This window comes from Triturus cristatus, chromosome 8 (assembly GCF_964204655.1).
Source record: "Triturus cristatus chromosome 8, aTriCri1.1, whole genome shotgun sequence".
Lineage (NCBI taxonomy): Eukaryota > Metazoa > Chordata > Amphibia > Caudata > Salamandridae > Triturus > Triturus cristatus.
In genome coordinates this window covers 19788097-19800464 of record NC_140591.1, presented here as the reverse complement: position 1 = coordinate 19800464, position 12368 = coordinate 19788097, and the positions used below count along the sequence as shown (strand labels likewise).

Genomic DNA, 12368 nt, shown 5'->3' with positions numbered 1-12368 from the left:
CACGGGTATTTGTGCGCTCTACAAATTGCATAAATAAATACAGATTTAGAGGCAAACACAGATACTTAGCCACACCCACCAAGCTGGCCATAGGAATCAAACCATTACATGTCCCATTTTCCTTCCAAATCTCTGAATAATAGTATTAAACCACTTAGCAGTAGGTCACCTTGTTCAATTCTACCGTGAAGCAAGGCTTCTGGAAAAACCTGCTTAATAAAATCTGTTTGCATTACAATTAGGGTAAATTATTGACTTGGTGAGATATCCTCAAAAATGTTTAAAGCATATAACAGAAAGAAAATCAAAAGTTCTTCTGCTTTTGTGAACCAAGAAAACTTCCAAAAACACAATTTTCATAATATAACCAATATTCCTACAAAGGCTGAATTAAAACAACGCGTTCCTGATGTCAGGTATGGTGACGGTGTTCATGAAGCATACCCCTTCCGCCTTCCACTTCAACACAGCAGGTGCTAATTTGTAGTGATTTTATTGAGTGCCCTGTGCTGGAGAACAGCAAGTTGCCGACGTGCCATAATAGTTTACTAATGTGACTCTCCTCTTTGAAAGAGCCACTGTTGGTCCTCATCTAACTGTCTTCAAACGAGGCAGAAGGCTCTGATGGAAAATGGCAGAAGAGGGCTGGGGTTTGCATAAACTTCATGATGTTGACGGCTCTTTCTAGTTAGACGCGGGTTCCAAACAGTTGATAATTGTCGGAGGCAAACATTTGTTAAAGGACATTTAGGTATGTCTCTTGCATCTTCTGTTTACCTTCTGGTTGTGCACCTGAGTTCTTCCGTTCTGCATGAACGAGCCATTTCACTGTTGAGAGGTTACTTCCAAATATCTCAGGTACACATGGCGCATCCTCAACTTACACTTTTGACCCTCTGTGTTTGGCCTTTTATTCCAGGACAAGGAGGAGGAGGAGGAAGAGGAAGAACCATTGTCAGCTCCTGTTTCAAAATGGAGAGCAGATAAAATTGCACCTCTGACCCTCTGGACACCAGCTGTGGAAGAGCAGCCACCGCCTCCAGGTGTGTGTCCGTGAGTTGGTGTGGCCGGGATATCTATCTTGGGTTTGTACGTTAAAAACTGGGAAGCCGATGGAAACTGCTAAGGTGTGGATCCCCGGGTGTGGAAGAGCAGCCCCCTCCTCCAGGTGTGTGTCTGCGGGTTGGTGTAGTTGGGCTCTATCTCTGGTTCTATACTGTGAGGACTGGGTAGCAGATGGGGAATGGCATCGGTGTGGAACCCCAGGTGCAGAAGAGCAGCCACCGCCTCCAGGTGTGTGTCCGTGAGTTGGTGTGGCTGGGATATCTATCTACGTTGATGACTGGGGAGAGGATGGAGATGGCAGAGGTGTGGATCCCGGGATGTGGAAGAGCAGCCTCCGTCTCCTGGTGTGTGTCCGTTGGTTGGTGTGGCCGGGATATCTCTCTCGGGGTTTATACGTTGTGGACTGGGGAGCGGATGGAGATGGCAGAGGTGTGGATCCCCGGATGTGGAAGAGCAGCCTCCGTCTCCTGGTGTGTGTCCGTTGGTTGGTGTGGCCGGGATATCTCTCTTGGGGTTTATACGTTGTGGACTGGGGAGCGGATGGAGATGGCAGGGGTGTGGATCCCCGGATGTGGAAGAGCAGCCTCCGTCTCCTGGTGTGTGTCCGTGGGTTGGTGTGGCCGGGATATCTCTCTCGGGGTTTATACGTTAAAAACTGGGAAGCCGATGGAAACTGCTAAGGTGTGGATCCCCGGGTGTGGAAGAGCAGCCCCCTCCTCCAGGTGTGTGTCTGCGGGTTGGTGTAGTTGGGTTCTATCTCTGGTTCTATACTGTGAGGACTGGGTAGCAGATGGGGAATGGCATTGGTGTGGAACCCCAGGTGTAGAAGAGCAGCCCCCGCCTCTTGGTGTGTGTCCGTTGGTTGGTGTGGCTGGGATCTATCTACGTTGATGACTGGGGAGAGGATGGAGATGGCAGAGGGGTGGATCCCGGGATGTGGAAGAGCAGCCCCCGCCTCTTGGTGTGTGTCCGTTGGTTGGTGTGGCTGGGATCTATCTACGTTGATGACTGGGGAGAGGATGGAGATGGCAGAGGTGTGGGTCCCCAGGTGTGGAAGAGCAGCCCCCACCTCCTGGTGTGTCTGTGGGTTGTTGTGGCTGGGATACCTATTTTGGGGTTTATATGTCCATGACGGGAGCGGATGGAGGTGGTAGAGGTGTGGATCCCGGGGTGTGATTGAGCAGCCACTGCTACTGGTGTGTTTGTGGGTTGTTGTGGCTGGGATACCTATCTTGGGGTTTATACGTTGAGGACTGGGTAGCGGATGGGGAATGGCATTGGTGTGGAACCCCAGGTGCAGAAGAGCAGCCCCGCCTCTTGGTGTGTGTCCGTTGGTTGGTGTGGCTGGGATCTATCTACGTTGATGACTGGGGAGCGGATGGAGATGGCAGAGGTGTGGATCCCGGGGTGTGATTGAGCAGCCATTGCTACTGGTGTGTGTCTGTGGGTTGGTTTGGCTGGGATATCTATCTTGGGGTTTATACATTAAGGACTTTGGTGTGGCTGGAATATCTCTCTCGAGGTTTATACGGTGAGGACTGGGGAGTGGATGGAGATGGCAGAGGTGTGGGTCCCCGGGTGCGGAGGAGCAGCCATTGCCTCTTGGTGTGTCTGTGGATTGGTGTAGCTGGGATTTATCTTGAGGTTTTTACGTTGGAGCGGATGGAGAGGGCAGAGGTGTGGATCCCCCGGTGTTGAAGAGCAGCCACCGCCTCCTGGTTTGTGTCTGTGGGTTGTTGTGGCTGGGAGACCTATCTTTGGGTTTATACGTTCATGACTGGGGAGAGGATGGAGATGGCACTGGTGTGGATCCCTAGGTGTGGAAAAGCAGCCACTGCCTCCGGGTGTGTGTCCATGACATGGCGGATTTAGGGATACCTATCTTTGGTGCTCATTGAGGAGAGGATGGCGTTAGAAGAGCTGTAGGCCCCTGGGTGGTGAAGAGTAACAACATCTCCAGGGATGTGTCCATGGGATTGGTCAAGCGCCTGTGTATGGGTTGTCTAATTCTCATCAAGCATATGTCTTGAGATCTGTAGAGAGGATGGAGTTGGGGTGTGGTCTCTTTTAGTGTTTTGCTATGAAGAATCTGATTTGCAGATATGCCCTGTTGCAGGATGGAACATGTAGATGTACCACCCCCTTGCTGATGTGTCTAAAACTTGATAGGGAGACACATGTGATCCCATGCCGCGAGGTGCCCTTACTAGGGACAGGCCAGAGAGATCCTCCTCCTTCATTGCATTTCTTGAGGCATAGGAGGCTTAGGTAGGTACAATGTGGGGGGATAGCTTATAAAAATTATGCAGAATTAGGACCTTTGGTAAAAAAAAGACTGGGACAAACACCAAGCAGTAAAAAAACCATTTGAAAATAAGAGTAAATACAAATAAGACCATTTAAAGGGAATGTGTGTTAAAAAGTGAAGAACCAGTGGAGGAGAAGAAACAACCAGGAGGGATTGTCTGGTTTGAATCAACATAGGGTACAAGAAGGGAGCTCTACTTCTTTTTCCCAGTTCTGCAAGGATGAGAAGATTTAGGAATAGCCTCCCTGTATTGCCATTTTATGCAGAGCAAACCCTGCTGACCAACACTGGGCAGGTACAAAGCAAGTAAGGGATGCAGACAGGTAACACCAAGTTGGGAATGTATTGCATTTTGATTCCAAGTTGGCAGAAATAAAGAGTGTGACATGGAAATAAAAGATGAGAAGATCCCGGGACATTGCTTTTGCCGGCCCTGGGGGTGGCGGTCTCCAGGGCATGCTACAGCTCCAGGAGGGGGGCCATGCGCCCCCTCCTATCTTGAAAATAGCCCCGGGGAGGTGGTGGTCCCAGGGGCATCGGGGGGAGTGTGGCCCCCCACATTTAAGTATAGTAGACCTGGGCAGGTGGCAGCCCCTGGGGCTACGTGTGGGTGTGGTGCCCACCCATGCACCTTATTTACAAATAGCCCCGGGGAGGTGGTGGTCCCTGGGGCTGCGGGGGCCCATGTGGACTCCCCGCATTTTTATTTTTTATTGCCCTCTGGACCTAGCCCACTCGGGGCCCTAAATTAAACGAAGAGCGGGAGTCTGCGTTTCATTTTTTTAAACATTTTTGAGAAATGTTTACATTTCTCAGGAACTACGGAACAAATTTACACCATTTAACAAAAAGAGTGCTTTCTGGACCAAGAGCTACCTTTCTGCCAAATTTGGTGTAAATCCGTTCAGCAGTTCGGACTGTACCTGTGTCAAAAGTTTCCTTTGTGGCGAAAAAGCGTTTTGGGACCCTCCCTTTTTGTTGGACCCGCTTGATGGATCACTACGAAATTTACAAGACAGTAGCTGACGTGACTGTCCCATTAGTTTGGCAAATTCCGTGAAGATTCGTCAAACGGTGCCAAAGGTATTAGCAAGTCAAAAAATGCTCTTCCTATGAAACTAGGGGGCTGATTACGATAGCGGTGAACCCGCCACCGGCATGCTGCCGGTGGCGGGTTCACCGCAATCTTGAAGCCATTTCCCGCCTGCCTTATTATGATGGCGGGATTGTCGCAGTCGAGAACTCTGACTGCCAGAAATCCGACTGGCTTTTAGAGCCCGCCGGGGTGGTGGAGGCCCCTCAGCACACAGTGATGTCATGAGTGATGTCATTTGAGATGTCATCATTGATGTCATGAGTGATGTCACTGACCATGTCATGAGTGATGTAATATTTGATGTCGTCCGCAGTGCATTGCGGGGGCGCAAGTTAGAGTTAGCTCACCTAACTATAACGGCCGAATTTCTCTGATTTTGTACGAGAAATGTCAAACTAACTATAACGTCCCTGAAACCTGTGTTTTTTTCAGTGAATTTCTAACGTTTTTTAAATGCTAATTTCTAACTATAACGTCTCTGAAACCTATGTTTTTTTCAGAAGTGTGCCAAGAGTGGTGTAAAAAGGGGCGTGGCATCGGACCACCTCTCAGCAATCCCACTGTGTGGTGATAACTGGAGGTACCTGGTGGGCTAGTTGGCCCCCAGGGACCATCATGATTCAAGGGGACTTAATCCCCCAACCCGAACACGCCAGGAGGCGCGTTTGAAGTGTGGTGCAGGGAGTGGGCATGGCCTCTGGCGAGATGCCGGCTTCTTTTTTTTTTTTTAACACGTTTTGGGATCGCCCTTTTTTCTTGGCCCTCGCTTAAAAAATCACCCTGAAACTTTCAAGACAGCAGCTGACCTGAGCGGGCCATTAGTTTGGAAAATTTCACGAATATTCGCAACTGGTGCCAAAGATATTGGCAAAAGAAACAAGCATTTGCAATGCAATAGGTCTCGCAGTTATACGAGTTTGAGCTATTGGCATTATAAATGACTGTGCCTTTTATTTATGTTTTAAAAAAAACAAAATTAAATAAAAAGCATTGTCATTTACAATGCCAATAGCTCAAACTCCTATAAATACGAGACCTATTGCATTGCAAATGCTTGTTTAATGAAGAGTTTGCCAATCAATTTTTGAGATCAACTGTATAGCCGGTCCTCAACTACTGCTAACAACCAATTTTCACTCTCAAGTATCGTTTTTGTAATTCGGCTAAAGGCTTCCAGTCACAACTACGTACATTTCCGCTGTGAGAGGGGTGTTGTTTATTGCGCAATCATGCTGATTAGATCTTGCGCGCGACAATTGCATCTTTTATGCCATTCATAAATGTTCATGCGTGCCATTCCTTCTGGACGGACCTAAAAACCAGGCGGCAGCTTTAAGTGGGAGTATGGAAAGGAGGCAGTGCGCAGCGCCCCCCGCAGGCTCTTTAATCCGAGCGAGACCCAACCCTCTGCTGGCTGTACATTTCGCGAGACTTGCTTGGCGTCGTGACCTCCATGTGAGAGGAGCTCCTAGTAAACACTCCCTGCAGCTCAGCCATGGCTTCCCGGTTGTAAGCGGCGGCGAAGCGGGCTGGCATCCCTGTGCTTCCCGCCTTGCAGGTTTCGTTGGAGGATCATCGACGGCCAAGCCCGTCCTCTGCAAGGCGTTCCTCTGACTGCAGCCTGAGAGCGAGTGGCACCGTTTGTCGCACATACAAAGGAGGAGGACGTTTAGGGTCCTGGATTAACAAAAGGCAAAAACTGGAATATTTGCAGGATGTGGATACAGGTTCGAACCATTGACGGCAAAGAGACGCATACTATAGACGACTTGTCCCGTCTCACCAAGATCGAGAGTCTGAGGCTCAAGATCCAGGAGACCTTCAACGTAAACCCAGACCGGCAGAGGCTCTTCTACCGGGGGAAGAAGGTAAAAAATGCCCGCCGACGCAAAAGATCTTTTTCATGCAGGATCTCGGAAGCACCTCCTTTTTAACACTACCGTCTCCGGCATGGATAGGGTTGTCAACATAAATGCCCACCGCAGACATGTACCTTCGTGTGTGTGGTGTTTGGGTCCAATTACATGCAGCCCTCACGTGAACTGCGGTTGTACATCTGACATGCTAACATCGCGTGCGTCGACTAGGGGGTGGTGCCATGTGTGCTTGGATTTTTTTCCCCTCTGTCTGCGGCTGAATTCAGAAATGGGAGAGTTGGAGCAGCACTCTAGTATAAAGTTGTTTTTGTCTTTCGGGTTTTAAACTTGGGATCGGGGACATGACCTCCCGATGAATCATATCACAACACTCGAGGGAGGGTAGAGGAAACTGGGCTGCTGAGACATGGGGAGTTCAAGTGTGGTGGAAAGAAGGCGGAGTGCCGGAGGATAATTTATTCCCGGAAGCGACGCTTTCATTTGTGCTTCCGTGAGCACTGGAGATGCGGTGTCCATGGCGATGACCTTTGGCCTCGTTTATAGGCCAGACTAAAACGCACTCTTTTGGGGGTGTGATTGAGCAGCCACTGCTACTGGTGTGTTTGTGGGTTGTTGTGGCTGGGATACCTATCTTGGGGTTTATACGTTGAGGACTGGGTAGCGGATGGGGAATGGCATTGGTGTGGAACCCCAGGTGCAGAAGAGCAGCCCCGCCTCTTGGTGTGTGTCCGTTGGTTGGTGTGGCTGGGATCTATCTACGTTGATGACTGGGGAGCGGATGGAGATGGCAGAGGTGTGGATCCCGGGGTGTGATTGAGCAGCCATTGCTACTGGTGTGTGTCTGTGGGTTGGTTTGGCTGGGATATCTATCTTGGGGTTTATACATTAAGGACTTTGGTGTGGCTGGAATATCTCTCTCGAGGTTTATACGGTGAGGACTGGGGAGTGGATGGAGATGGCAGAGGTGTGGGTCCCCGGGTGCGGAGGAGCAGCCATTGCCTCTTGGTGTGTCTGTGGATTGGTGTAGCTGGGATTTATCTTGAGGTTTTTACGTTGGAGCGGATGGAGAGGGCAGAGGTGTGGATCCCCCGGTGTTGAAGAGCAGCCACCGCCTCCTGGTTTGTGTCTGTGGGTTGTTGTGGCTGGGAGACCTATCTTTGGGTTTATACGTTCATGACTGGGGAGAGGATGGAGATGGCACTGGTGTGGATCCCTAGGTGTGGAAAAGCAGCCACTGCCTCCGGGTGTGTGTCCATGACATGGCGGATTTAGGGATACCTATCTTTGGTGCTCATTGAGGAGAGGATGGCGTTAGAAGAGCTGTAGGCCCCTGGGTGGTGAAGAGTAACAACATCTCCAGGGATGTGTCCATGGGATTGGTCAAGCGCCTGTGTATGGGTTGTCTAATTCTCATCAAGCATATGTCTTGAGATCTGTAGAGAGGATGGAGTTGGGGTGTGGTCTCTTTTAGTGTTTTGCTATGAAGAATCTGATTTGCAGATATGCCCTGTTGCAGGATGGAACATGTAGATGTACCACCCCCTTGCTGATGTGTCTAAAACTTGATAGGGAGACACATGTGATCCCATGCCGCGAGGTGCCCTTACTAGGGACAGGCCAGAGAGATCCTCCTCCTTCATTGCATTTCTTGAGGCATAGGAGGCTTAGGTAGGTACAATGTGGGGGGATAGCTTATAAAAATTATGCAGAATTAGGACCTTTGGTAAAAAAAAGACTGGGACAAACACCAAGCAGTAAAAAAACCATTTGAAAATAAGAGTAAATACAAATAAGACCATTTAAAGGGAATGTGTGTTAAAAAGTGAAGAACCAGTGGAGGAGAAGAAACAACCAGGAGGGATTGTCTGGTTTGAATCAACATAGGGTACAAGAAGGGAGCTCTACTTCTTTTTCCCAGTTCTGCAAGGATGAGAAGATTTAGGAATAGCCTCCCTGTATTGCCATTTTATGCAGAGCAAACCCTGCTGACCAACACTGGGCAGGTACAAAGCAAGTAAGGGATGCAGACAGGTAACACCAAGTTGGGAATGTATTGCATTTTGATTCCAAGTTGGCAGAAATAAAGAGTGTGACATGGAAATAAAAGATGAGAAGATCCCGGGACATTGCTTTTGCCGGCCCTGGGGGTGGCGGTCTCCAGGGCATGCTACAGCTCCAGGAGGGGGGCCATGCGCCCCCTCCTATCTTGAAAATAGCCCCGGGGAGGTGGTGGTCCCAGGGGCATCGGGGGGAGTGTGGCCCCCCACATTTAAGTATAGTAGACCTGGGCAGGTGGCAGCCCCTGGGGCTACGTGTGGGTGTGGTGCCCACCCATGCACCTTATTTACAAATAGCCCCGGGGAGGTGGTGGTCCCTGGGGCTGCGGGGGCCCATGTGGACTCCCCGCATTTTTATTTTTTATTGCCCTCTGGACCTAGCCCACTCGGGGCCCTAAATTAAACGAAGAGCGGGAGTCTGCGTTTCATTTTTTTAAACATTTTTGAGAAATGTTTACATTTCTCAGGAACTACGGAACAAATTTACACCATTTAACAAAAAGAGTGCTTTCTGGACCAAGAGCTACCTTTCTGCCAAATTTGGTGTAAATCCGTTCAGCAGTTCGGACTGTACCTGTGTCAAAAGTTTCCTTTGTGGCGAAAAAGCGTTTTGGGACCCTCCCTTTTTGTTGGACCCGCTTGATGGATCACTACGAAATTTACAAGACAGTAGCTGACGTGACTGTCCCATTAGTTTGGCAAATTCCGTGAAGATTCGTCAAACGGTGCCAAAGGTATTAGCAAGTCAAAAAATGCTCTTCCTATGAAACTAGGGGGCTGATTACGATAGCGGTGAACCCGCCACCGGCATGCTGCCGGTGGCGGGTTCACCGCAATCTTGAAGCCATTTCCCGCCTGCCTTATTATGATGGCGGGATTGTCGCAGTCGAGAACTCTGACTGCCAGAAATCCGACTGGCTTTTAGAGCCCGCCGGGGTGGTGGAGGCCCCTCAGCACACAGTGATGTCATGAGTGATGTCATTTGAGATGTCATCATTGATGTCATGAGTGATGTCACTGACCATGTCATGAGTGATGTAATATTTGATGTCGTCCGCAGTGCATTGCGGGGGCGCAAGTTAGAGTTAGCTCACCTAACTATAACGGCCGAATTTCTCTGATTTTGTACGAGAAATGTCAAACTAACTATAACGTCCCTGAAACCTGTGTTTTTTTCAGTGAATTTCTAACGTTTTTTAAATGCTAATTTCTAACTATAACGTCTCTGAAACCTATGTTTTTTTCAGAAGTGTGCCAAGAGTGGTGTAAAAAGGGGCGTGGCATCGGACCACCTCTCAGCAATCCCACTGTGTGGTGATAACTGGAGGTACCTGGTGGGCTAGTTGGCCCCCAGGGACCATCATGATTCAAGGGGACTTAATCCCCCAACCCGAACACGCCAGGAGGCGCGTTTGAAGTGTGGTGCAGGGAGTGGGCATGGCCTCTGGCGAGATGCCGGCTTCTTTTTTTTTTTTTAACACGTTTTGGGATCGCCCTTTTTTCTTGGCCCTCGCTTAAAAAATCACCCTGAAACTTTCAAGACAGCAGCTGACCTGAGCGGGCCATTAGTTTGGAAAATTTCACGAATATTCGCAACTGGTGCCAAAGATATTGGCAAAAGAAACAAGCATTTGCAATGCAATAGGTCTCGCAGTTATACGAGTTTGAGCTATTGGCATTATAAATGACTGTGCCTTTTATTTATGTTTTAAAAAAAACAAAATTAAATAAAAAGCATTGTCATTTACAATGCCAATAGCTCAAACTCCTATAAATACGAGACCTATTGCATTGCAAATGCTTGTTTAATGAAGAGTTTGCCAATCAATTTTTGAGATCAACTGTATAGCCGGTCCTCAACTACTGCTAACAACCAATTTTCACTCTCAAGTATCGTTTTTGTAATTCGGCTAAAGGCTTCCAGTCACAACTACGTACATTTCCGCTGTGAGAGGGGTGTTGTTTATTGCGCAATCATGCTGATTAGATCTTGCGCGCGACAATTGCATCTTTTATGCCATTCATAAATGTTCATGCGTGCCATTCCTTCTGGACGGACCTAAAAACCAGGCGGCAGCTTTAAGTGGGAGTATGGAAAGGAGGCAGTGCGCAGCGCCCCCCGCAGGCTCTTTAATCCGAGCGAGACCCAACCCTCTGCTGGCTGTACATTTCGCGAGACTTGCTTGGCGTCGTGACCTCCATGTGAGAGGAGCTCCTAGTAAACACTCCCTGCAGCTCAGCCATGGCTTCCCGGTTGTAAGCGGCGGCGAAGCGGGCTGGCATCCCTGTGCTTCCCGCCTTGCAGGTTTCGTTGGAGGATCATCGACGGCCAAGCCCGTCCTCTGCAAGGCGTTCCTCTGACTGCAGCCTGAGAGCGAGTGGCACCGTTTGTCGCACATACAAAGGAGGAGGACGTTTAGGGTCCTGGATTAACAAAAGGCAAAAACTGGAATATTTGCAGGATGTGGATACAGGTTCGAACCATTGACGGCAAAGAGACGCATACTATAGACGACTTGTCCCGTCTCACCAAGATCGAGAGTCTGAGGCTCAAGATCCAGGAGACCTTCAACGTAAACCCAGACCGGCAGAGGCTCTTCTACCGGGGGAAGAAGGTAAAAAATGCCCGCCGACGCAAAAGATCTTTTTCATGCAGGATCTCGGAAGCACCTCCTTTTTAACACTACCGTCTCCGGCATGGATAGGGTTGTCAACATAAATGCCCACCGCAGACATGTACCTTCGTGTGTGTGGTGTTTGGGTCCAATTACATGCAGCCCTCACGTGAACTGCGGTTGTACATCTGACATGCTAACATCGCGTGCGTCGACTAGGGGGTGGTGCCATGTGTGCTTGGATTTTTTTCCCCTCTGTCTGCGGCTGAATTCAGAAATGGGAGAGTTGGAGCAGCACTCTAGTATAAAGTTGTTTTTGTCTTTCGGGTTTTAAACTTGGGATCGGGGACATGACCTCCCGATGAATCATATCACAACACTCGAGGGAGGGTAGAGGAAACTGGGCTGCTGAGACATGGGGAGTTCAAGTGTGGTGGAAAGAAGGCGGAGTGCCGGAGGATAATTTATTCCCGGAAGCGACGCTTTCATTTGTGCTTCCGTGAGCACTGGAGATGCGGTGTCCATGGCGATGACCTTTGGCCTCGTTTATAGGCCAGACTAAAACGCACTCTTTTGGGGGTACGCTCACCTAGTCTACTTTATATACGCCTTTCCTTGCCAAACATTGATTTTTCCCTTATGTATCCAGACTAAATTACAGGTTTCCTAGTGTCTCCCACGCTTGTTCCACCCATATCGAAGCTTACGGGGGGACATTCTTCTAATGACGCCTCCGCCTGTTAACACCGTGAGAGCCGGAAGGGTTGCTCACGTAGTAAACCAACACCACCGACTCCATTACGTGCGGCCTCCGGCCATACCATGAAAAGAGGCGCCACGCGATCTCGTCTACCGACCCTGGCGTTTTGTGGGAGTAATATTGGGAGCTTGACCCAAGAATCTCGCACTAAAGACTTTCCCAACGACGTGCTAGCAGTGGCACGTGAAGCCGCAAAAAGCGCGTTCTAGCACCAAAGAACGGTGGTACGAGACGCCGGCGTTTAAAAGAGCGGTGGGCGGGGCTTAACGATTTCTATTTGTTGGTCTGGGTTACCTGCTAATTAGAAGCCCTGGAGCAGAGGAAACAAGCCAGGCGGAGCGTGGCGCGCGCGCGCTTGGGGGCGGGGGAGCGGACCCTTTGAAGTGCTCCCAAAAAGCGGATTGCATGGCGGCGCGATGCGCGTGATTGTGCGCGTGCTAGCCATGCAATCCGCTTTTTGGCAGCACTTTTCAAACCCGTATTCTATAGCCTCGCCTTGCGATCGCTTACGCGATAGCAAGGCGAGACCTAAAAATGCTTTTCGAATAGAAACAAGGTTCTAACTATATATATATATATATATCTATATA

The 12368-nt window shown here is 49.4% G+C and overlaps 1 protein-coding gene across 2 annotated transcripts in view; it reads left to right on the top strand.

The window, feature by feature from the left end:
• The window catches only part of RSPH1 (radial spoke head component 1), a 230371-nt gene that overhangs the window by 146170 nt on the left and 71833 nt on the right, over window positions 1-12368 (top strand). For both annotated transcript variants that reach the window (XM_085620749.1, XM_085620750.1), the window contains one exon: window positions 920-1043. In XM_085620749.1, the coding sequence (XP_085476875.1) occupies window positions 920-1043 (124 nt within the window). The remainder of the gene's footprint in view (window positions 1-919; window positions 1044-12368) is intronic.